At 44.0% G+C, this 26,976-nt stretch overlaps 1 protein-coding gene across 9 annotated transcripts in view; it reads left to right on the top strand.

The window, feature by feature from the left end:
* The first annotated feature begins 1,058 nt into the window (after positions 1-1,058).
* FHAD1 (forkhead associated phosphopeptide binding domain 1) overlaps positions 1,059-26,976 on the top strand; it is a 165,397-nt gene continuing 139,479 nt past the window's right edge. For 8 of the 9 annotated variants that reach the window (XR_011560881.1, XM_070768459.1, XM_019976876.2 and 5 more), the window contains exons 1-2: positions 1,059-1,194; positions 5,073-5,179. Coding sequence is in view for 8 of the 9 variants with exons in the window: in XM_070768459.1 (XP_070624560.1) it covers positions 5,087-5,179 (93 nt within the window). In the remaining variant the exon portion in view is untranslated. Of the gene's footprint in view, positions 1,195-2,119; positions 2,257-5,072; positions 5,180-26,976 lie in introns of those variants that run through there. The other variant, XM_070768457.1, reaches the window with a different exon arrangement.

The raw sequence follows: 26,976 nt of genomic DNA, 5'->3' as shown, positions 1-26,976 counted from the left end.
TCTGTGATTTCTCTCTCTTTTATCTTCTAATTGACAAGGATGGAGTCTGCCATCTTTCATCTTTTTTGGATAAATGTTTTAAGTTTGTCTGGGGGCAACTTGTCAGTCATTTCCTGCCAGGGAAATGGGGCATTCTGTAGGTGGTCAGCAGGGCTGTTCTGTTTGCTCTCAGACAGAAGGGGTTGACCTGAAAAAGGTGATAGGAGATGGGATTGGCATGTCTTCTCCACACACTCCATCCATCCCCCACCCCCGAGCCAGTCCTAGGCCCGTGGATAGGTAGGTGGGGGGCTTCTTAAAGATTTGATCCGAGTCAACATTGGGGCCACCGGCTGACACTTGTAGGGACTCAGGTGATGTTTGTAGAAATAAAGAACAAATGAATGAATAGATGTCAGTTCTGACAGGGAAGGACAGAACAGTAGGATTGTGGGCTTGTAAATAACCTCTTTCTAGCAAACCCCGGGAGACAGTGAAGAACAGGGAAGCCTGGCGTGCTGCTGTCCATGGGGTCGCAAAGAGTCAGACACGACTGAGCGACTGAACAACAGTGGGAGAATTCTTCATTCTTTCAAAATTATTCCTTCCTCCCCACCCATCTCCCATCTCCACACCCACCCCCAGAAGAGATGGTCTCCCCCGCCCCGCCCCCACACACACACCTTATCCTATTCTTTTCTCCTCTGCAACAGAGAGAACTAGGTATTTGGCAGGGGCGGAGGGTACTAACCTCCAAACTTCTAGTTCAGCTCCATTACCCTCCCATGCCTGCCCACCCCCTCCCAACGCACCCAGCCTAGACCAAAGGATAATAGGGAGGATTCTAGAGTCTGCTCCTTCCCCGATGAAAAACTCTGGAGTACCTCTGTGACCACCGAGCCAACTTCCCCATCCATGAAATGGGGATAGACCGCGGATCAGGGAAGGCTCGCGGAGCTGCCACAGGCTGTAATTCGCCGGGTGCTCTCCGCGCACCGCCCCTCGCAGGCCACGCCCCTCACCGGCGCGGCCGGCCCGGGGGCGTTGCCATGGCGACGCGCGTACACAGGCCGGGAGGGCGCACGGGCTGCGGGCCGCCGGCTGGAGACTCCTCGGGAGCGCGGCCGAGCGGCCTCGCCCGGAGCGAGCCCGGCGCCTCCCGAGCGGGCCGGGCTCTTGGCGGAGGACGGGACGTGGGTTTCTTCCTCTGGCCAGGTGAGAGCAACACGTAAGGAGGCGGCGGACGGAAACCCGGGCCGGAAGAGGCCAGCCCTGCTAGGTCAAGGGCTTGCGGTAGGCTGGGGACCCGGCCCCACCCGAGGCTGAACTCTCTGATCCAGGCTCGAGTCGCCGGGAGCACCCTAGAGAAGCTATCCCAACACCAGCCGTTCCTTCCTAAATGCAGCCCCCACCCCCACCCCGAGGTAGCCTGCGAGGAAACTTCGGGCCCCTGCTTGGCACCGGTTTCTGGATGTCCTGGGGTACCGCTGAAATTGAGAGGAACCCTTGTTTCCCCTGATTTATAGCCAATACCCACCCAATGGTCAGACACAGACCCACCCACCCACCCCTTACCTCACCTGTCTTTCTTTAAGGAACTTCGAGGCCCTTTATGGTCCTCAAAAGAAGTTTTGCTCCTGTAGCCCAATTCTGAGCCATCCAGAGTGGTCAGGGGAAATGCAGATTATTTTAGCTCTTTTGCTCTTTATGGTAGTGGGTGCTCCATGGCACTGAGTAAGAACGAATTCACAGAGCTAAACACATTCAAATTACTTTCTGCAGTGTTTTCAGACAAAGAAGTGATGCACGGGCCAAGATTAAGGTGGAGAAATCTTGTCCAGTCCAAAAGCTAGAGATAGAATTTAGGTTCTCCAAGAAGTTATCTAGGATAGATGCTGAAAGGAGAAATGAAAGGTAGTTACTGTCAGAGGTTCCTAGCCGCTGGCCACACTGGCTTGCTTGGAGGTGTCATTTGTATTTTCACTCAGTCAGCAAGTGTTGACCAAGCACCTGTATGTGCCAGTCTCTATCCTGGCACTAGAGATGGTGCCCTGCACAGAACAACTGCAAAGGGTGTGAGCTTTTACCCTGTTTGAAAGTTAGCCTGCCCACCTTATAGGTACTGGCAGAAGACAAGACTCCTAGGCCAGAAACTAAGGACTTGACTGCTCACAGCACAGCAGAAACAGCCAGAGCTGCATATGCACAGGGATTCCTGTTGCCCTGAACATGCCTCGGGGTGGTGAAGAACAGCCAAGGTGGCTGCTGGTGCGTGCGGTGAGTCTGTGTCCCAGATAAGAAACTCCAAACTTAGGAAACCTCAGTCTTTGAAAGGGGCTGCTAGCAAACCTGCCTGACTTTAGCCTCAGAAGGAGCTGTTGTCTTTATTATAATAAACAGCTTTATTCTCCAGCTGTTTGCCATTATAAGCATCCTTGGAAGGACAAAATCTTTCAATGGGTATGAGCACAAGAAACCCATGAATTGCTTCTTAACAAAATCAAGGGACTTCTCTGGCGGTCCAGTGGTTAAGATTCCACGCTTCCAATGCAGGGGGTGAGAGGGTTCAACCCCTGGTCCAGAAACTGAGACCTCACATGCCACACAGTATGGCCCAAAACCCAAGACAAAATCAACACAGTTCTGGTTTTCCAGGAATATACATCTTAGTGAATGAAAGAGAAACAGACAGCAAACACAACTAAATAAAGGAACAAGAAAAGGTCAGAGAATGATAAGTACGAGGAAGGAAACCCAGCAGGGGAAAACTAACAGGGGAATAACATGAACTGAGGGCGCCTTTAGCCACAGTGGTCACGAGGTTGCCCCAAAGTGGGGCGTCTGAGCAGAGAGAAGACATTGGCTTTGGGGTCGTCTCGGGTGACAGCTGAAAAACAAGTATATACATGACCCAAGTTTTAAGTTTTAAATTAGTAGCCTGTCCTGTGGTTTTCCTACAACAGAGACTTTTCTTGAAAGTTTACATTTTAGATTAATTGCTGGATAACATGGTGCTCTGCCAATGAAGATTAATAACTGAAGGCAGTAGAGCATGGTTGTTTGGAAAGAGGAAATGTCTTTCTCCTATGTTCATGACAGTGAACTTAATAAATTTTATTTCTCATTATATGGAAGCATCAGTATTAGTGGGACATCCACAGGCCTCAAAGTTTACAGATATAAACTATCCTGCTTATTTTTATTCCACTTATCCCCAGGTAGGATCTCATCTTTCTTTCAGCAGATAGAATGCTGGTTTTAAAGACTCTGTTGTTGCATGTCCCAAGCATAACAGATCGAGCAATTCCCCCACCCCACTCTGCCCCACCAGCAACACTGGAGATTTGTGCAGTGGTTATAGACTAAGGTCCAGAGTTGTCACACACTTACTATTGTGTGACCTTAACCTCTCTGAGTCACAGTTTCCTCATCTGTAAAGTGGGACAATACTGACACCTACCTTGCAGGGTTGTTCTGAGAATGAAAAGAGGCAGTGTCTGTAAAAGGTTAGCCCAGTGCCTCACACTTAGTAGGGGTTCACCCTCATCCTTAGTAGTGGATGAAATGATGGAGGTGTTGATGGAAAGCAGAGCCAGACCAGAGGCCCGTTACAGTCACACCCAGGTGACTTTTGTTTTCATTTGTTTGTTTTTTGTTTTGTTTTCAATAGTAGGTTTTTTCCTTTTTCTTTTTAAAAAATCTTTACTTATTTGGCTGCATCTGGTCTTAGTTGTGGCATGTGCGTTCTTTGAGCCTCATTGTGGAATACAGGATCTTGGGCCACCATGGTAAGCCTCTAAATGACTTTTGTTTTTACCCACAGTACAACAGCTTCACACTTCAGTGACCTTTCAGGTACAAAGAGACTTTCTTTACAAGGTGTTAAGATGGAGGATGTCACCCTGTGTAGCTGGACATCTCTCAAATTGGAATTCAAATATTGTGTCATGTGAATTATCATCAACATCTTGGAACCTGCCAAAGGCAGGAATACTGAAGTGGGTTGCCATGCTCTCCTCCAGGGGATCTTCCCGCCCAGGGATCGAACCCAGGATCCCACATTGTAGGTGGATTCTTTACTGCCTGAGCAACCAGGGAGCAACCTATACAACCAAAACACATGTATAGGACTTACTTTGAACTGCGTTGAAATATAAAATGGATGGAAGGATACATGGGTAGATATGTGATAAAGTAAATATATCAAAATGTCAATTGTGGAATCTGGGTGGTGGTTATATAGGAGTTCACTATCTACTTCTTTGAACTTTTCTGTGTGTTTCACATTTTCATAAATAAAACACCAGGAAAAGGTAGGTACAGAGTCCTGACTAAGCTATAATCTTAATACTTTGTCTTTGGAAATCATCCTGTTTTTCTACCTAAATATATAACAAAATACAGTGACTTGAAAGTATCATCTAATGCCCATTTCCTTGATGATTTACTCTCTGCACTTTAAGAAGCTCTTTAGAAGCTTGGAGTTCCTTGATTCAAAGTTCAAGAAACCCAAGATTAGTAATAGTAATAATCACAGTAGGAGAAAAGTGTGTTTAGCAAACACCATTCTAGATGCGTCACATGTATCACTGCATTTAAACAAAACCCTTTGGGATACAGAGTATTACTAGCCCCATTTTGCAGATGAGAAAACTGAGGTTTACAGAGAGAATAAGTAATTCAACCAGAGTCACAGAACTAGTAAGTGGTAGGTCAGTAATTCTTAGTTCTTGATTATGGCAAATAACTAACCTCAAACTAAGCTTAATGGGAGTTGGAGAACAGTTGTCAGTGGAATTCAGACTTGTTGTTGGGTTGTTTTTGCTATTGCTTGTTTGTGCTCTAAGTTACATAAAGGGTGTCCTCTGATAATCAGAATCAAGCTTATCTATGACAGATATCAGTGTTGAAAAGACAGTCTTAAAAATGTGAAGAACTGTAATTATGATCATTGTTAAATCCATCTGTCCACTCCTACCTCTGCTGATTCCTCTTGTGACATTATGGTATATTTCATTCATTCTAAATATGATATTGAATAATTAAAGGACTCTTTTTTTCTAACCAGATTTTTTTCTGCAAACCTTTTCTAGGGAAAGCAGAGAGTATGAAAGCCTATCTAAAGAGCGCGGAAGGCTTTTTTGTCTTGAATAAAAGTACTACGATTGGAAGGCATGGAGACTCAGACCTTGTTTTAGAGGTAAGACCTCCTCCTGCCCAACCCCTCATCTCTGCAGAAGTCCAGTCTGCTGTGGACTCTGACCGCTTGGCTGACGTCCTCTGCCTTCCTCGGTGTGCTTTGTTGTCGTTCAGTCGCTCAGTTGTGTTCTGCTCTTTGCGGCCCCTTGGACTGCAGCACGCCAGGCTTCCCTGTCCTTCACCATCTCCCAGAGTTTGCTCAGGTTCACGTCCATTGAGTCCATGATGCTATCTAGCCGTCTCATCTTCGGTGTGCTACCGATAACCAGTTGTCAGGTGTGCTGGAGCTCCCTGGCTCACATGATAAGAATGAGCAGGAGATGTGCCTTCTGTTCTTTTGCTGACCGTGTCTGTTCTGCCATGTCCCACCCAGGATCCCCTCCCCCGCTGCCTGATGGGGCCGTTTGGAAAGTGGGCATGGAGCTGGTGCTTGACCTTCACCTGCTCCAGGTCTGGCAGCCAGAGCCACCTGAAGTGCCCAGCTTGACCAATAGCCTCTTGCCCTTTTCAGAGCTTCTGGAGACTGCTGTGGGTCCCTCGAAGCCCTCCCCTACCCCCACCTCCCAAGTAGTAAATCAGGATAAGCCTTGGGCATAGCCACAGTATCCTCTCATTTCACTTCATTCTCTGTGTTAGCTGTGGCTTGGTCCACAGTCCCAGCTTGATGATAGCCAAAGAAATTGGAAGATAGTAAGGAATTAGTCAAAACGGTGGCTCTGGGGGCACTCTCTGTCCCCCTTCTGATGTCTGTGTCAGAAGCTTTCTCTGTCATTTTTCACATTAATAAAACTCTGCTACACACACACACAACAGTTGCTTTGAACCTTTTAAAATATTTCAATATTTTAGGGGTTAAAATATTGAAAGAAAAATGCAGTGGAATTTATGACTTTAAAAGGCAGGTCTCTTTCAGACTTCACTCAACAGATTGTTAAAAGACTTTTTATTTTGAAATGATAGGTTCACAAACAGTAGAGAGAGAATGGTACAAAGCGTGTGTATTGTTCTGTGCCATTCTATCACACGTATGAATGTGTGTGTAGCCGCCAAGATATAGAATTGACTTCCCAGGTAGCTCAAGTGGTAAAAAGAAAAAAAAAAAAAAAAGCTGTCTGCCAATGCAGAAGATACAGGTTTGATCCCTGGGTTAGGAAGACCCCCTAAAGAAGAAAATGGCAACCTGCTCCAGTATTCTTGCCTGGAAAATCCCATGGACAGAGGACCCTGGTGGGCTACAGTCTGTGGGGTTGTAAGGAGTTGGACACGACTGAACAACTGAACACACACCCACACCAAGGTGTATAGAACTACTCCATCATCAAAGATCTCCCTTGTGATAGTCTTTTTTTTTTTCAATGTATTTATTTACTTAGCTGCCTTGGGTCTTAGTGCAGCTTGTGAGATCTAGTTCCCTGACCAGGGGTTGAACCCAGGCCGCCTGCTCTGGGAGCTCAGAATCTCACTACTGGACCACCAAGGAAGTCCCATGAGACTCCTTCTATGGTCACAGTACTTTCTCCCACCGCCATCCCCAGGCCCCAACAACCACTAATCTGTGTTTCATCTCTTTAATTTTTATCATTTTGAGAATATTACATAAATGGAATCTTAACATCTGTGACCTTTGCCATTTTTTTTTAACTCCATGTAATGACTTTGACATCGATCTAGGTTATTAGCTTGTTCTTTTATTTCTGAGTAATAGCCCATGTTATGAATGTACCACCTATGTTTAAACATTCACTTATTGAGGGACATTGTGATTCCATTAGGGGCTGTTACAAATAAATCTACTATAAACATTTGTGAACAGGTTTTTCTGTGAATGTAAGTTTTATTTTTCTGAGATGAATGTTCAGGAGTATGATTGCATGGATCAACATTTATGCTAATATATATTCAGTTTGTGGAGAAACTGCCAGAATCTTATCCAGGGTGGCTACACCATTTTTTAGTCACACCAGCAATGTATGAGATAAGTTTCTCTGCATCTCCACCAGCAATTAATATTAACACTTTTTTATTTTAGCTGTTTTAGTAAATGTGTAGTGGTTTCTTATCATAGTCTTAATTTGCATTTCCCAAATCGATAGTGATGTTAAATGTCTTTTCGTGTACTTATTTGCCTTCTGCATACCCTCTTTAGTGACATATCTCTTAATGTCCTTTAACCATTTCTAATCCAATTGTTTCTTCACCGTTGAGTTTTGAGAATTCTTTAGGTATTTTAGGTATGAGTCCCTCATCAGATCGAAGGTTTGCAAATATTTTCTCCCATCCATAGCTTGTCTTTTCATTCTCTTAACAGGATATTTCACAGAACAAAAGTTTTAACTTTTGATGAAGTCCAGGTCATTATTTTTTCCCTTCATAGATCATGCTTTTAGCATCATGTCTAAGAACATGCCACCAAGTCCTTGATCCTGAGGATTTTCTCTTATATGTTCTTTGAAGTGCTTTATAGTTTTATGTTTAAATCTGTGAACCATCTTGGGTTCACTTTTGTTTATGTTGTGAGATTTGGGTCAATGTTCAGTCTTACTGCATGTGGATATTGAGTTGTTCCAGAACCATTTGTTAAAAAGACTATCCTTTCTTATTGAATTGCTTTTGCAAATTTGTCAAAAATAATCTGGCCATACTTCTATAGGGGCTGTTTCTGAGTTCCCTAGTATGTTTCATGGATCTATGAGGCAATCCCTCTACCTTTATGACAGCCTTGATTCCTATTGCTGTGTGAGTCTTAAATCAGATAGAGTGACTCTTCCAACTTTATTCTTCTTTAAATTTTTTAACCTATTCTAGTTCCTTTGCCTTTTCATTTACATTTTAGTGTAAGCCATCTGTATATACAAAATATCATGCTGTGATTTTTATTGGAGTTGTGTTTAGTCCTTCATTCAATGTGAGAATAATTGATATTCTACTGCATTGTCTCTCAATTCATGAACATGGTATATTTCTTCATTGATTATTTGGTCTTTGACGTCTCTCATGAGTGTTTTGTAATTTTTAGCATACAAGTTCTGTACATGCTTGTTAGATTTTCACTTCAGTATTTCTCTCTCTCTCTCTTTTTTTTGAGTGATTGTAAATGGTATTTGGGCTTCTCAGGTGGCCCTAGTGGTAAAGAACCCACCTGCCGATGCAGGAGACGTGAGACTCGAGTTTGATCCCTGGGTCGGGAGGATCCCCTGGAGGAGAGCATGGCAACCCACTCCAGTATTCTTGCCTGGAGAATCCCATGGACAGAGGAGCATGGCAGGGTACAGTCCATAGTGTTGCAAAGAGTCAGACACGACTGAAGCGACTTAATGCGCACACACACACTGTCACACAAAAGGTATTATATTTTTTATTTTGTTTGCTTTTTATTTTTACGTGTTCATTTTATTTTTACATGTTCATTGACACTATGTAGAAATACAGTTGATCTTTGTATGCTTCTTAGTTTCTTGCAACATTAACTGAACTCTCTATATAAAGGTTTTTGTAGCTTTCTTGGGATTTTTATACACAAACAATCATGTCATCTACAGTAAGATTAGTTTTATTTCTCCTTCCAGAAAAGGATATCTGAATGCCTTTCATTTCCTTTTCCTTGCTTTATTTGTCTGGTTAACACTTCTAGGACTCTGTTGAATAAGAGTGGCATAAATTTTTAAAATATTTATTTATTTTATTTGGCTGCATTGGGTCTTTGTTTCAGCATGCAGGATCTTTGTTGCATCACGCAGGATCTTCCATTGCAATGCATGGACTCTCTAGTTGCAGCGTGGGCTTAGTTGCTCCATGGCAAGTATGATCTTAGTTCCCTGACCAGGGATTGAACCCATGTCCCCTGCGTTGCAAGGCAGACTTAACCACTGAACCACCAGGGACCTAGTGTAAATCTTTATATTTGCTTGTTCCTGAACTTAGGGAAAGCATTCAGTCTTTCACCATTAACTATGAGGTAAGCTGTGGGTTTTTTGTACATATTCTTACTAAGTGAGCAAGTTCCCTCCTTTATTCCGAGTTTTCTGATTATATTTATCATAAGCTCAACAGATTTAAAACTAACTCCATGAACCTCCCCTTGAGATTCTTCTCCATGATATGGTTTCCTTTCAAGGACACAGAAAAATCTATGCAGTATGCAAAGTTTGGGGGCGGGGGTGGAGAAAAAGAAGAATTGCAGTTTCTTCTTTATCATAACAAGGCATAGATTTGGGGTGGTTTTATTTCCTGTTCTGGGCTTCCCCAGTGGCTCAGCGGTAAAGAATCCACCTGAAGCGTAGGAGATATGGGTTCGATCCCTGGGTCCGGAAGATCTCCTGGAAAGGGAAATGACAACCCACTCCAGTATGCTTGCCTGGAAAATTTCATGGACAGAGGAGCCTGGTAAACTACAGTCCATGGGGTCACAAAAAAGTCAGACACAACTGAGTGACTGAGGACACACGTTACTTCCTGTCTGGCTAAAGTAGAGACAGAGATCTCTGTTTTGAACCTGACCATGATATTAAAAAACTGTAGTAACTTTTTTTCGTAATGCAATAGGTCATTTTATTACTGGTGACGTATCCTTGCCCTTTCCAGATAGGTTTCAGCAGTGAGTGTATAGTGTGTTTCTCCGAAAGAGCATGGAGAGTGAGCTGCTTGAAGATGTGATAAAATGTCTATCCTCTTTTCTTCCTCAAAGACTATTTTTTAAAGAGCAATTTTAGGCTTACAGCAAAATTAAGAAAAAGTTTATAGATATCCTGTGTATCCTCCTGCCCAACACACATGCCCAAAGCCTCCCAGACTGTCCATCCACAGCATAGTGGCCCATGTGAGGAAACTAGCAATTTTTAAAAGTGGAGGCTTTGAAGATAGGCAGACCTGGGTTTGAATCTCATTAGGCTACTTTGTGGCTGAGTGATTTCAACCAGACTAATCACTCTGAGCTCATTTTCCCTGTCTGTAAACCTCTTACCTCACAGGATGGTTGTGAGGGTTAAGTGAAAAAATGCATATAAAGAGGCTGGCATGTGGTGCTCAGTAAAAGACACAGTGGTCATTGTTTTGGTCTCATAAGACAGAGAGACTCTTCTCAGAAGAAGAGAAGAATCCTCAGAGGGCTGAAGAATCCTCAGAAGGTTGAGTTGAGGATCCACTGACATTAACAAGCCATTTGGAAAAGGAAACCAGTGAGGACCGTTACTAACCGGACAGAAACTGAGTTGCATTCATTGTATAAAAATAAGTGATGGCTTGCTGCTGCTGCTGCTGCTACTCAGTCGCTTCAGTCGTGTCTGACTCTGTGCGACCCCATAGACAGAAGCCCACCAGGCTCCCCCGTCCCTGGGATTCTCCAGGCAAGAACACTGGAGTGGGTTGCCATTTCCTTCTCCAATGCAGGAAAGTGAAAAGTGAAAGGAAAGTTGCTCAGTCGTGTCCAACTCTTTTCGACCCCATGGACTGCAGCCCACCAGGCTCCTCCATCCATGGGATTTTCCAGGCAAGCTCCCCAAACTTAGTTTAAGAAATAAGTCACCACCACCAGCAACAGTCAGGTTAATTTATGAAGGAATCAGTTGCATTTCCAGAAGCGTGAGCTCATTTTGGCTCCGTGGAGTACAGATGATATGTGAATCACCAAGCATTTTGGGGATAGAGTTCTGATGAGCACTTCTGTCTTCGCTTAGACAAATCATCTTCCCATGGTTTAAATGGGTTTGGGAGAGGAGAGTTTATCTAAAGAGCGGTGTGGGGACATGGGTCTACTTGGAAGAATTGAAACCTGCAGACATGTCAACATTTTCCAGTTTTATAAAACATGACAAGGTAAACATTGCCCCTCTGCTGACTTCATTGCCTTTCTGTTCAGAAGGATCACCCATTTTTTTAAAATTAGTTTTTATTCCTTTATTTGTTTATTTTTGGCTGTGCTGGGCCTTCGTTTCTCTAGCTGTGGCGAGCGAGGTCTGCTCTCTGTTGTGGTGCACAGGCTTCTCACTGCAGAGGCTTCTCTTGTTGCAGAGCACAGGCTCCAGGCACATGGGCTTCAGTAGCTGCAGCTTGTGGGCTCCAGTGTGAGGGCTCAGTAGTTGTGGCCCACAGGATCAGTTGCTCTCCAGCATGTGGGATCTTCCAAGACCAGAGATCAAACCCATGTCCCCTGCATTGCCAAGCAGATTCTTATCCACTGTGCCATCAGGGAAGTTCCAGAAGGATCACCTTTGATCAGCTGTGAGCCATCCTAAGGAATCATTCAGCAGTCAGTTTATAGTTTATGTTATTAATGCCACTAGAAGTCATTCTACTAAATAAGATTAATGTATGTGGAAGTGAAAGTCGTTCAGTTGTGTCCAACTCTTTGCGACCCCACGGACTATACCATCCATGGAATTTGCCAGGCCAGAATACTGGAGTGGGTAGCCATTCCCTTCTCCAGGGTATCTTCCCAACCCAGGGATCAAACGCAGGTCTCCCACATTGCAGGTGGATTCTTTACCAGCTGAACCACCAGGGAAGCCAAGATTAAGGGATATGTATTAATAAAAAGTCATCCTTCAGATTACCCAGAGGTTACATCTAGCAAATAAAAAAGATTGTTTTATTTATCTGAATCAATCCTAAAAAATAGGCAGTCACACTTCTAAAGAGTTCTATTTATCAGCAAGGCTGAAATATTGTTTGGAGTGTTTGTTTTGTAATAGTTTGACATCGTTTACTTTTTCCGATAATGGGAAGTAGTTCCATGCTTCTTGTTTTTAAAAATTGGGAGGAAGCAAAATATAAGGAAAAAAATAAAAGTCACTTGTAATCATTTGGTTCAGAGAAAAATCAATATTGGTATCTGCAGGGTCTTACTGTCCAGATTTTTTCCGTATATCCTGCAAGAAACGTAATTCCCTAAAGGCAGTAGGAAGGCTGTTTATTTATTTATTTATTTATTTTTGGCTGTGGTAGGTCTTGGTTGCTGCACACGGGTTTTCTCGAGTTGCGGCGAGTGGAGGCTACTCTTCGTTGAGGAGCACAGGCTTCTTGTCGCAGTGGCTTCCCTTGTTGCCAAGCGTAGGCTCTAGAGCACAGGTTCAGAAGTTGTGTCACACAGGCTTAGTCGCTCCAAAGCCTGTGGAATCTTCCCAGACCAGGGATCAATCCCATGTCCCCTGTATTGGCAGACGGATTCTTAACCACTGAACCACTAGAGAAGCCCAGGAAACCTGTTTATAGCCAGGCTAGTGAGAACTGTTCATAGTCAACAGTAAGAACTGTTATCATTCATTCATTCCACAATATTTTCCTGGAGCCACAGCACCAAGGGAAGCCTAGGGATACAGTGATGGCGGAACTGGACATGGTCCCTGCGATCAGGAAGCTGCCAGGAGAGAGGGACATAAGTCAGATGATCCCACAAAGGTGTGACGAATTCCATTCCGAACTGGGGCTCTAAAACAAAGAAATATGGAGAACAAAGAGGATTTGACAAAGGGAGACGGGAACAGCATATGCAAAGGTCCTGGGGTAGACCAAAGTCACTGAGAGAAAACCAGGGCGTCCAGGAGTCAGATCCGAAAGGAGGAGGGCTTAGTGACAAGCAGGCCTCCTTCACGTCACACTAAAGATTTTGCCCTTTATCTGAAAAGCAATGGAAGAAGATTTGAAGGACTGTAAGCAAGGCGGGGTAGGCTTCCTGGGTGTCGCTAGTGGTAAAGAACCTGCCTGCCAACACGGGAGTCATAAGAGACATGAGTTTGAGCTCTTGGATTCTCGAGTTAGAGAATCCATGGACAGAGGAGTCTGGCAGGCTACAGTCCATACGGTAACAAACATTCAGACATGACTGAAGCGACTTAGCACACACGTGTGCAAGCAAGGAGGAGACCTGCCAGTGGCCATCCTGGATGCCATGTGCAGTGTCCCTTCCTCCCATTTTGTACACTCCGAAGCCTAAGCCTTGCTCAATTCAGAGTTAAACATTTCAAATTATAATTTATGTGATTTGATGTGCCTTGCGAACTATAATTTTTTTAGAGTTGAATGTGGCTGTTATCTATAGTCTGCTGAGAAGGGTGCTCCTTTCTTCCAGAATAAAGAAATACCACAAGCCAACGGTTGGATTTTCCATTGGTATAAAGTGAAAGTGTTAGTTGTTCAGTTGTGTCTGACTCTTTGCAACCCCATGGACTGTAGCCTGCCAGGCTCCTCTGTCCATGAAATTCTCCAGGCAGGAATACTGGAGGGGGTTGCCCTTTCCCTGTCCAGGGGATCTTCCTAACCCAGAAATCAAACCTGGGTCTCCTGCATTGCAAACAGATTCTTTACCATCTGAGCCCCCATTTTGTGTAAGAGTGTATGAACACTCTATATAAGAGTGCTTGTTAAACATGGGCTCCTAGACATTCTGATCCCAGTGGGTTTGGGGTAAGGCCCAGGAATCTTCATATTTATATGCTCCCCAGGTTCAGGTCAGAGTGGGGTCCCCTGGAATTGGTTCCAGGACCACACTTTGGGAACTTTGTTCCCTTCCTGTCCCTTCTTGATCAGTGCTTCTTCCCTTCTGATGTTCTGGGAGCTCCTGCTTGTGTGTGTGAGTGTGTGTGTGTGTGTGTGTGTGTGTTATTTCAATAAAGTATGTTTTGAGGAAGAGAGAAGCGAAGGTTAAACAGTGAAGGGCTGACCGTGTAAGGACTCCCCGTTTAAGGGGCTCCCCCAGTCCCATCCTGGGGAGGTTCCAGGGTCCCCTAGAAGACTGAGCTGTACGACAGCCCGTCATTTCAGAGCTGTGGCCAGGAGGGTGGAGGTGGAAGAGAGGGAGAAAGGACAGAAATGCCCGGGGGATGAAATGCTGATGCCCGCACCTCTAACCCTCAGTGACCAGCATCCTGGGACCACTCCTTCTCATGGGTGGAGCGATCTGTCCAGCCTGTGTCAGCGCTTCTCAGATGGGATCTGAGGCGCGCTCTCACACCGACCAGAATCCATACGACCAGGTGACTCTTGTCTCTGACCCTGGCACCTGCCGGTTCTGGGCTGCCTCTTAGAAAAGAACCAGAGTCGACATCACACTATTTTTTATTTTTTTATTTTCTTACAAGACAATTCCATAAAAACATCTACTTCTGCTTCATTGACTATGTTAAAGCTTTTGTGTGGATCACAACACACTGGAAAATTCTTAAAGAGATGGGAATACCAGACCACCTTACGTGCCTCCTGAGAAACCTGTATGCAGGTCAAGAAGCAACAGTTAGAACCAGACATGGAGCAATGGACTGGTTCCAAATTGAGACAGGAGTATGTCAAGGCTGAATATTGTCACCCTGCTTATTTAACTTATATGCAGAGTATATCATGTGAAATGCCAGGCTGGATGAAGCACAAGATGAAATCAAGATTTCAGGGAGAAATATCAATAACCTCAGGTACACTACCCTTATGGCAGAGAGTGAAACGGAACTAAAGAGCCTCTTGATGAAGGTGAAAAGGAGAGTGAAAAAGCTGGCTTAAAACCTAACATTCAGAAAACGAAGATCGTGTCATCTGGTCCCATAACTTCATGACAGATAGGTGGGGAAACAATGGAAACAGTGAAAGACTATTTTCTTGGGCTCCAAAATCACTGCAGATGGTGACTGCAGTCATGAAATTAAAAGAAACTTGCTCCTTGGAAGAAAAGCTATGGCCAACCTAGACAGCGTATTAAAAAGCAGAGACATTACTTTGCCAACAAAGGTCCCTCTAGTCAAAGCTATGGTTTTTCCAGTAGTCATGTATGGATGTGAGAGTTGGATCATAAAGGGGACTGAGCGCTGAAGAATTGATGCTTTTGAACTGTGGTATTGGAGAAGACTCTTGAGGGTCCCTTGGACTGCAAAGAAATCAAACCAGTCAATCCTATAGGAAATCAGTCCTGAATATTCATTAGAAGGACTGATGCTGAAGCTTCAATACTTTGGCCACCTGATGGGAAGAGCCGACTCATTGGAAAAGACCCTGATGCTGGGAAAGATTGAAGGCAGGAGGAGAAGGGGACGACAGAGGATGAGATGATTGGATGGCATCACTGACTCGATGGACATGAGTTTGAGCAAGCTCTGGGAGACAGTGAAAGATAGGGAGGCCTGGTGTGCTATACTCAATGTGGTCGCAAAGAGTCAGACACGGCTGAGCAACTAACAGTAACAACAAGCAAATTTACCAAGCATTTTTTCCTGTAAAAGAAATGTAAATTTATGTCTGTACAAAGATTTCTGACATCATCATCTTATTATTCTCAAAAAAGATTACTGGAATTGTCTGTTTATCTGCATTTCATGGATGGGAAGGTGCGTCTGCTGTGTCCAGGGACACGTATGGCTGTAACTCAGACGAGCGCGGCCATATTGCCCACCAGAGGTTCCCGGATGCGGTGTCCTGCCAGCAGTGGGGTCCCTCTCCCACTCCCCCCAGCATAGAGTGTTGTCCACCACTGGATCTTCGGTGATCTGCAGGGTGAAGTACAGTACCCGTGTCATTTTTGTTCACACTCTTATTCTGAGGGAACACCTGCACTTGGAGATAGAAGGTGACAAGTGGACTCTCTGCAGGGAAATCCATGGAATGAAGCAGACCTGAGGAGGGTGCACTTGCCGACTCCCCGTCTGTGCCCCCCACCCGCCGTGTCATCCTACCTGGACTGCACTCCTATCCCACCCCGTTCCCTGCCCCCACCTGTCCTACCCCTGACTCCTGCCCAAGTGCTCCTAACTCTCGGGGTTCACCTGTCTGATCTCACCAGTCCTCGGGGAATTTTCGTGTCCCCTGTTTGAGAACTGGCAGCTGATTTCATCGGTCAGTTCCCACCACAGTGGTTGATGGGGCTGCTTTTTTCACTTGGAGGTGGAAGGCTTCCAAGAGGAAAAAGTTCAGACGAAAGGACTGGATCATAATCTCATCATTTTATTGTGATACAATGCACATAACATAAAATCTGCCATCTTAACTACTTTTTTAAAGTGTACAGTTCAGTGGCATTAAATATGTTTGCATTGTTGTGCAACCCGTCACCCCCATGCATCGCCAGAACATGTTTCATCCTGCAGAACTGAAACCCGGTCCCCGTGAAACCACTCCCCATCCCCCTGCCTCCCAGCGCCCAGCAACCACCATTCTGCTTTCTGTCTCTATGGACTTGACCACTCTGGGTGCCTCACAGAAGTACAATCATATAGTATTTGTCTTTTCACGACTGGCTTATTTCACTGAGTGAAGGAGAGGGAAGCCTGGCATGCTGCCGACCATGGGGTCGTAAAGAGATCCGACTTAGCAGCTGAAAAACAAAAACAGTGAGCTCAAGGTTCATCCATGCTGTCGCGTGTATCTGAATTTCCTTCCTTTTTAAGGCTGAATAATATTTCATTGTATGGATTTGCCACGTTTTGCTTATTCATTCATCTACCAGTGGACACTTGGGTTGTTTTTACCTTTTGGCTGTTGCAAACAATCCTGTGAACTTGGGTGTATAAATATCGCTTCACGCCTCTGCTTTCAGTTCTTTGGGATATATACCCAAAAGTATATCATGTGCTGGATCACATGATTATTTTATTTTTAGTTGTTTGAGGAACTTCCATGCTGTTCTCCATAGCAGCTGCACTAATTTACATCCTCACCAGCAGTGCACAGGGGTTTTACCTTCCCAACATCCTTACCAACCCTTGTTATTTCCTGTTGTTGTTGCTGATAGTAACCATTCTGATTGATGTGAGGTGAAAGAAAGATCATAATCTTTTGAATAGCCTACAGAATACACAAAAGCTATAGCATGTGTTTATGGACTGCTTACCATCTCTCATGACTTTATGTATCGTCTATGTATGTTCTATATATAGTTATAGAATTACATCCTCAAAACAAATCCTGTGCGGGTAAGAATTGCTCTTATCATTATTATCCTCAACTGAAGACGTGGAAGTGGAACTCAGAAAAGTTAAGGGACTTGCCCAAATCAGATAGCTAGCCGGGGGAGGTGGGGCTGAGTTTCAGACTGGGCTGACTCGAGCTTCTAAAAAAGAAGCTAAAAAGCTTTTTGCATCTAAATTTAGCTTTGGGAACATCTAATATCTAAATATTAGAAATTCCTTGTAGGTTAACTGAGATGACAAGGTAATTGGCTAAGCTAGGGAGATTGCACCCTGTGGAATCCAGGGTGGGGCTGTCAGTGAAACATGATAGGTGTAGTCTGCTGCTGCTGCTGCTAAGTCGCTTCAGTCGTGTCCCACTCTGTGCGACCCCGTAGACGGCAGCCCATCAGGCTCCACCGTCCTTGGTATAGTCTAGCGATCCTCGTTCACGCCACAGACTGAGATGGCGCCATCTAGTGGGGGGTCTGGGTAAGGAGGAAATGTGTGTGCGTGCTCACACTGTGTCCCACTTTTAGCGACCCTATGGACTGTAGCCCGCCAGGCTCCTCTGTCCATGGGATTTTTCAGGCAAGAATACTGGGGTGGGTTGCCATTTCCTGCTGCAGGGGATCTTCCTGACCCAGGGATCGAACCTGAGTCTCTTGTGTCTCCTGCATTGGCAGGTGGATTCTTTACTACTAGTTCATTTCCAAGAGGCACATTGGAGCTGTTACGTGAAGGCACAGCAAGAATCCCACCTCTTCTTTCCAAACTAGCCAGAGTAAGTTCTCTGCTCCCACTTGGATAACCTAGGATAGCCTTCCTCTTTTAAGATCACTGATTACATCTGCATGGTCCCTTTTGCCACATAATGGATTATATTTTCAGAGATCAGGGTGTGGGCATTTTTGAGTCAAAGCTGTGGTTTTTCCAGTAGTCATGTATGGATGTGAGCGTTGGACCATAAAGAAGGCTGAGCACCGAAGAACTGATGCTTTTGAACTGTGGATTGAGAAGACTCTTGAGAGTCCCTTGGACTGCAAGGAGATCAAAACAGTCAATCCAAAAGGAAATTAACCCTGAATATTCATTGGAAGGACTGATGCTGAAGCTGAAGCCCCAGTACTTTGTCCACCTGATTTGAAGAACTGACTCACTGGAAAAGACCCTGATGCTGGGAAAGATTGAAGGCAAAAGGAGAAGAGGGCAGCAGAGGAAGAGATGGTTACATAGCATCACTGACTCAATGGATATGGATTTGAGCAAACTCCGGGAGATAGTGGAGGACAGATGAGCCTGGTGTGCTGCAGTCCATGGAGTCACAAAGAGTCAGACAGGACTTAGTGACTGAACAACATCTTTGAGAGACCATTCTGCCCACCACATTAATACTGCCTCCTGCCTGGACCATTGCTATGGGAAGAAGCAGTGGGTCAACAACAGGGGCCATGGAGAAACATGGCTGGATGAGCTGGAGGGTGATAATATGATTATCAAGAATGGAGGGGGCAGGGTTGTTGAATGAGCACCTCAGCATTCAGGAAGCCGCTGGGCAGGGTTGGAAATACACATCCAAGAGTCCAGGGGGTGGTGCAGCAGCCCCAGCCCATAGAAACAGACTGAGGAGGAAACAGATACAACCCTAGAACGCCGGGGAGCATCTGAGGGGAGAGGAGCCTGGCGTGGAGACCTGGAAGCAGAGAGCTGAGGGAGCCAGGAAGCTGTTGCTGGGTCGGGGCATTAATAACAGAGACAGCTGATGGTTGCTGAGGGCTTGCTTCATGCCAGGCTCTGCTCTTTGCACTTTTGAGTATATTAACTCATTTCATCCTTAGGAGGTAAGGGCTGTAGTCTGTCCCAGTGAGGTCGCTGGGGCACCGATAGGCTGAGGATCCTGCCTGAGGTCACAGAGGCAGGCTGGGGCACTGGTACCAGCCTCTCTGGAGCCTTGCTCATCCCCAGGGCTCTCCCAGGGAGACCAAGAGGGAGATCCAGCCGGTGGGGAAGCAGAGAAGCTTCCTGTTTCATTCCACTCCCAGACTCGCCACCCCACCAGCCCCTGGCCATTTTCTTATATCCTTATTCTTTTGAAAACCCTGTTTTCCTACTATTTATGCACTCCATCGCTTTCTGAGGCAGTGAGAGGCTGGGGCAAGGGGAAAGACAGGACAGCCAAGAACCTAAAAGTTAAAAAGAAATAGATCAAACACATACACACACACATTAATTTCAAAAATATTTTCCTGCTACTTTGAACACTTCATCAAGCAGTGCCTTTTGTCAATTCTGTGAAGCCTAGCTTTTGAAACTCACTTTTACAGCTCAAGGAGCAACAGCAGAGAAGCAAAGACCCATGCCGTGGGCTGCCCAGCTGGAGAGCAGCAGCGGTGGGGCTTGAACTCCAGGCTTTCCGACTCCAGAACACATCCTCCTGCTCCCAATAGAGAACATTTTGCATTCGCTCTATGTTTTCTTCTAAAAACATATACATGCTTTTATATGTATTATGTCACCAATAACTTATAAGACTGTCCTAATGTTACCCTCATTTACAGATGAGGAAACTGAGGTATCACTTGCCCAAGGTCAGCCTGCTAGGAAATGGGAGAGCTGAACTTGAGCCCAGCTCTTAAAGCTGAATAATATTCCACTGCATGGACGGGTCACATTTTGCTTATCCAGTCATCAGTCAGCGGGCACATGGTTTGCTTCCACCTTTTGGTAATTGTGAATAGTTAGTGTTAGTTGCTCAGTCGTGTCCGACCCTTTGCGACCGCATGGACTATAACCTCCCTCCATGGAATTCTCCAGGTCAGAATACTGGAGTGGGTTGGCATTCACTTCTCCAGGGGATCTTCCCAACCCAGGGACTGAACCCAGGTCTCCCCCATTGCAGGCAGATTCTTTACTGTCTGAGCCAACTGTGAATCATGCTGCCATAAACATGAGTGTACAGATATCTCTTCAAGGTCCTGATTTCAGTTCTTTTGGGTATATGCCCAGAAGTGAACTCGCTGGATCATATGATAATTTTATACTAAAATTTTTGATAAGCCACCATACTATTTTTCATATCAGCTGCACCATTTTACATTCTCAGCGGTGCCTAAGTGTTCCACTTCCTCCACATCCTTGCCAACACATGTCATTTTCCGTTGTTGGCTTGTTTTTGATGGTAGCCATCCAAGTGGTATGAGGTGATATCTCGTTGTGGTTTTGATTTGCATTACCGTAATGATTAGTAATGTTGCACATCTTTTCTGTTTGTTGGCCATTTGTGTATCTTCTTTGGAGAAATGTCTATTCCTGTTCTTTGCCATATTCGATCAGGTTATTTGGGGTGTTTTGTTATTGAGTTATAGGAGTTCTCTATATATTCTTTTAAAACTATTTATGTATTTATTTGGCTGTGTCAGGCCTTAGTTGTAGCACGTGGGATCTTTTGTCGCAGCACACGAGCTCTTCAGAGTGGTGCCTGGCCTTCTCGCTGGTTGTGGTGCTTGGGCTCAGTAGTTACAGCATGCAAGCTTAGTTACCCCATAGCACGTGGGATCTTAGTTCCCTGACCAGGGATCAAATCCACGTCCCCTGCATTGGAAAATAGATTCTTAACCACTGGACCACCAGAGAAGTCCCTGTATATTCTTGATGTGTGTGCCTGCTAAGTCTCTTCAGTCGAGTCCATCTCTTTGCAGCCCCATGGAGTGTAGCCCACCAGGCTCCCCTGTCCATGGGATTCTCCAGGCAAGAATACTGGAGTGGGTTGCCATGCCCTCCTCCAAGGGATCTTCCCAACCTAGGGATTGGCCCGTGTCTTTTACAGCTCCCGCATTGGCAAGCAGATTCTTTACCACTAACACCACCTGGGAAGCCTCATATTCTTGATATTAACCCTTTTTAAGTTACATGATTTGCAAGTATTTTCTCCCATTCTGTAGAGGGCCTTTCACCCTGTTAATTGTGTCCTTTGATTCATAGAAGCTTTAATTTTTTATATAGTTGAATTTATCTATTTTATTTTTGTTGCGTATGCTTTTGGTACCATACCCAAAAAAGCATTACCAAATCCGATGTCATAAAGCTTTCCTCCTATGTTTTCCTCTAAAAGTTATATAGTTTTAAGCTATGAGTCTTTAGTCTTTAGTCTTTGAGCCAGGCTTCCCCAGTGGCTCAGCAGTAAAGAATCCTCCTGCAGTGCAGGAGACTCAGAAGACACGGGTTCAATCCCTGAGTCAGGAAGATCCCCTGGAGGAGGAAATGGCAACTGACTCCAGTACTTTTGCCTGGAAAAATCCCATGGACAGAAGAGCCTGGTGAGCTAGACACAGAGAATCGGACAGGACTGAGCAAGCACAGTAATAAGTCTTTGATCCTTTCTGAGTTACTTTTTGTATGCAGTGTAAGGTAAGAGTCTAACGTAATTCTTTTGCAGTTTTTCCCAGCATCATTTGTTGAAAATACTGTTCTTTCACCCACTGGATGATCTTAGTAGCCTTGTGGAAAATCATTTGATCATACATGCAAAGGTTTATTTCTGCTGAAACTCCAGTACTTTGGCCACCTCATGCGAAGAGTTGACTCGTTGGAAAAGACTCTGATGCTGGGAGGGATTGGGGGCAAGAGGAGAAGGGGACAACAGAGGATGAGATGGCTGGATGGCATCACTGACTCGATGGACATGAGTCTGGGTGAACTCCGGGAGTTGGTGATGGACCGGGAGGCCTGGCGTGCTGTGATTCATGGGGTCGCAAAGAGTCAGACACAACTGAGCGACTGATCTGATCTGATCCTGTTCCATTGGTCTATATGCCTGACCTTATGTTAGTATCACACTGTTTCGATTAGTATAGCTTTGCACCTATCAAAAGTAAGTTTTGAAATCAATAAGTGTGAGACCTCCAACTTTTTATTTTTCACGATCGTTTTGGCTATTCAGTTCCATTGAGATTCCATATGAATTTTAGGATGGATTTTTCTGTTTCTACAAAAATTGCTATTGGGACTTTGATAAAGATTGCATTGAATCTGTAGATCCTTCTGGGTAGTAATGGCATCTTACACAATATAAGTCTTTCAATCCATGAATACAGGGTGTCTCTCCATTTATTTGTCTCTTCTTTAATCTCTGCCAGCAACACTTTCTAGTTTTCAATGTATACATCTTTTACCACCTTGGTTAAATTTATTCTAAAGTATTATTCTTTTTGATGCTATTTTAAATGAAATTATTTCCTCTTTTAATTTAACTTTTAAAAAGTTTTTGGCTGCGCTGTGCAGCAGGTGGGATTAGTCCCTGATGTGCTCAAACTTGCGCCCTCTGCAGTGGAATTGCAGCATCTTAACACTGGACCGCCAGGGAAGTCTCTGAAATTATTTTTTAAATTTCCTTTTCAGATTGTTTATTGTGACTACATAGAAATAAAACCAGTGTTTGTGTGTTGATTTTGTATCCTACCACTTTGCTACTGAATTTCATTTCTTAGTTCTAACAAGGTTGTTTTTTCATGGACACTTTAGGATTTAGTACATATAAGATCATGTAGTTTCTGAACAGAGATCATTTTACTTCTTCCTTTCCAATTTGGATTCCTTTATTCCTTTTTCTTGCTTATTTGGTCTGGCTAAGCCTTCCAGCAATTTGTTGAATGGAAGTGGTAAAAGCAGGCATCTTGTTCTTGATTTTAGAAGAAAAGCTTACAGTCTGTCACTTTTGAGTATGACGCCACCTGTGAACTTTTCATATTTGGCCTTTATTGTGTTGGAGTAATTCCCTTCTATTTCCTTTTTGTTGAATGCTTTTATCAGGAAAGAGTGTTGCATTTTGTCACATGCTTTTTTATATCAATTAAGATGATCACTTTTTTTTCCTTCTTTCTGTTAGTGATATATTACATGGATTGATTTTCATATGTTGAACCATCACTTCTTCATTCCAGGAATCAATCCTATCTGGTCATAGTGTATGATCCTTTTAATGTACTGTTGGCTTCAGTTTGCTCATATTTTTTTGAGGATCTTGATATCAGTGTTCATAAGAAATATTGGTCTGTAGTTTTCTTGTAGTGTCTTTGTCTGGTTTTGGTATCAAGATAATGCTGTCCTCTTCACCTTTTGAGTCTCAGCTTCTTCATCTCTAAATTGGAGATAATAGGACCCCTGTATAGGGCTAACATACAGATTAAATGAAAGAATGCACACAACATGCTTCAGCAGGGCCCCGTTCACAGGAAGTTCTCAAAATATGTTAGATGATGATGACGATAATAATAAATAACAGTTTATCTCATGGTAGGACAGCTCAACAAGATGGAGCTTATACAGTCAGTCTGCATCAGCAGCAGGACTTCTGTCCGATAGGAGCATTTAGCAATTTTCCAAGTAAAGGGAACATGTGATATTATAGGGGAGAACTAGGAAGCTCTTGCCTTGCCTAACATGTGGTAGAGGCTCATGCAATTTTGTGAAGTCATTTAAAACTTCCTGCTTGCTTTGATTTCTTAATAATGGCTTGTCAGCTTTTGGGGAACTGAAAGTAGTAAAGGCTGGGAAGAGAAAAGCAAAATGGAACACACAGAATTTCTCTTACTCATGGGAAATACTAGAGGTCCACAGGACACAGAGATCAAGGGGGATGGTGATGACGATGATATGGGTGGCATTTTCCAAAGAACTAATGTGTTTCCATGTTTTTTTTAATGCCTTATTTTTTTCTAACGGTTTTAGGAAATGGATCAGATAATACAGAGAGTCCCCATATATCCCACCGCACCCAACACACACAGTGTCCTCTGTTATTCACATTCTGTATCAGTGCAGAACATTTGCTACAACTGACGAACCAATATTGATGTGTTACTGTTAACTAAGTCCACAGTTTACATTAAGACTCACTTTTTGTGTTGTGCATTGTTTGGTTTTGACAAATGTGTGGTGACAAGTCTCCACCATTATAGTATTGTACACAATAATTTCACTGCCCTAAAATCCCCGATTCTCCTCAAGCCCCTGGGCCCCTGGCCTCTTGAGAAACCTGTATGCAGGTCAGGAACAGTAAGAACTGGACATGGAACAACAGACTGGTTCCAAATAGGAAAAGGAGTACGTCAAGGCTGTATATTGTCACCCTGCTTATTTAACTTATATGCAGAGTACATCATGAGAAACACTGGACTGGAAGAAGCACAAGCTGGAATCAAGATTGCTGGGAGAAATATCAGTAACCTCAGATATGCAGATGATACCACCCTTATGGCAGAAAGTGAAGAGGAACTCAAAAGCCTCTTGATGAAAGTGAAAGAAGAGAGTGAAAAAGTTGGCTTAAAGCTCAACATTCAGAAAATGAAGATCATGGCATCTGGTCCCATCACTTCGTGGGAAATAGATGGGGAAACAGTGGAAACAGTGTCAGACTTTATTTTTTGGAGGCTCCAAAATCACCGCACATGGTGATTGCAGCCATAAATTAAAAGACACTTACTCCTTGGAAGGAAAGTTATGACCAACCTAGATAGCATATTAAAAAACAGAGACATTACTTTGCCAGCAAAGGTCCATCTAGTCAAGGCTATGGTTTTTCCAGTGGTCATGTATGGATGTGAGAGTTGGACTGTGAAGAAAGCTGAGCACCGAAGAATTGATGCTTTTGGACTATGGTGTTGGAGAAGACTCTTGAGAGTCCCTTGGACTGCAAGGAGATCCAACCAGTCCATTCTAAAGGAGATCAGTCCTGGGTGTTCATTGGAAGGACTGATGCTGAAGCTGAAACTCCAGTACTTTGGCCACCTGATGCGAAGAGCTGACTCATTGGAAAAGACTCTGATGCTGGGAGGGATTGGGGGCAGGAGAAGAAGGGGACGACAGAGGATGAGATGGCTGGATGCTGTCACCAACTCGATGGACATGAGTCTGAGTGAACTCTGGGAGTTGGTGATGGACAGGGAGGGCTGGCGTGCTGCGATTCATGGGGTTGCAAAGAGTCGGACACGACTGAGCGACTGAACTGAATGTTAAGCAGTATTGTGTTTTTAATTTCAAATTCCAGTTGTTCACTGTTGGTTTATAAGATAGCAATTGACTTTTGCATATTAATCTTGTATCCCGAAACCTTGCTATAATTGCTTATTAGTTCCAGGAGGGCTTTTTGTCAATTCTTTGGGATTTTCTGCATAAACAATCATGCAGTCTACAAAATGGGCAAAAGATCTGAACAGACACCTCACCAAGAAGATTTTGTTTCCTTCCCAATCTATAATGTTTTATTCTCTTTTCTTGTCTTCTTGCATTAGCTATGACATAAAAGACAATGTTGAAAATGAGTGGTGAAAGGGGACATCTTTGCCTTATTCCTGATTTTAATTGGAAAGTTTTTAGTTTCTCACCATTAAGTATGATGTTAGCTTTTAGGGTTTTTATTGATGTACTTTATCAGGTTGAGGATGTTCCCCTTCATTCCTAATTTGCCAAGGGTTGTTGTGGTTTGTTGTTTTATCATGTGGACCATGCTTAGTCGCTCAGTCGTGTCCAGCTCTTTGCAACACGTGGCCTGTAGCCATCCAGGCTTCTCTGTCCATGGGGATTCTCCAGGCAAGAATACTGGAGTGAGCTGCCATGCCCTCCTTCAGAGGATCTTCCCAACCCAGGGATCAAACCCAGGTCTCCCACGTTGTAGGCAGATTCTTTACCATCTGAGCCATGAGGGAACCCACCAGGTTTATTATGAATGGCTGTTAAATTTTGTCAAATGCTCTTTTTTCAATCTACTGATAAGGCAATGTGATTTCTCTTCTTTACATTATTGATGTGATAGATTACATTGATTTCCAAATCTTTGCATACGTGGAATAAATCCCACTTGATTGTGGTGTATAATTCTTTTTCTAAGTTATTGGATTCAATTTGCTAATATTTTGTTGAGGATTTTTCATCTTTCTGGAAAGGAAGAACTGGTCTGCAGTTTTCCTGTCTTGTAATATCTTTATCTGATTTTGGTATTAGAGTAAGGTTGGCCTCACAGAATGCATTAGGGAATATTCCCTCTTCTATTTTCCAAAAGAGATTATAGAGAACTGATACAATTCTTCATTTCAGTTCAGTCACTCAGTCATGTCCGACTCTTTGCGACCCCATGGACTGCCACATGCCAGGCTTCCCTGTCCTTCACCAACTCCCAGAGCTTGCTGAAATTCATGTCCATCCAGTCAGTGATGCCATCCAAATATCTCATCCTCTGTCGAACCCTTCTCCTGCCTTCAATCTTTCCCAGCATCAGGATCTTTTCCAAGGAGTCAGTTCTTCACATCAGGTAGCCAAAAAGTATTGGAGTTTCAGCTTCAGCATCAGTCCTTCCAATGAATATTCAGGATTGCTTTCCTTTAAGATTGACTGGTTGGCTCTCCTTGCAGTCCGAGGGATTCTCAAGAGTCTTCTCCAACACCACAGTTCAAAAACATCAATTCTTTGGTGCTCAGCTTTCTTTATGGTCTAACTCTCACATTCATACATGGCTACTGGAAGAACCATAGCTTTAACTAGATGGACCTTTGTTGGCAAAGTAATGTCTCTGCTTTTTAACATGCTGTCTTGGTTGGTCATAACTTTTCTTCCAAGGAGCAAGTGTCTTAATTTCATGGCTGCAGTCACTATCTGCAGTGATTTAGGAGCCCAAGAAAATAAAGTCTGTCACTGTTTTCATTGTTACCCCATCCATTTGCCACGAAGTGATGGGACAGGATGCCATGATCTTAGTTTTCTGAATGTTGAGTTTTAAGCCAACTCCTTCACTCTCCTCTTTCACTTTCATCAAGAGGCTCTTTAGTTCTTCACTTTCTGCCATAAGGGTGGTGTCATCTGCATATCTGAGGTTATTGATATTTCTCCTGGCAATCTTGATTCCAGCTTGAGCTTCATCCAGCCTGGCATTTCACATGATGTACTCTGCATA

Source organism: Bos indicus, chromosome 16, assembly GCF_029378745.1.
Source record: "Bos indicus isolate NIAB-ARS_2022 breed Sahiwal x Tharparkar chromosome 16, NIAB-ARS_B.indTharparkar_mat_pri_1.0, whole genome shotgun sequence".
Lineage (NCBI taxonomy): Eukaryota > Metazoa > Chordata > Mammalia > Artiodactyla > Bovidae > Bos > Bos indicus.
This window is presented reverse-complemented; position numbering and strand designations above follow the sequence as displayed.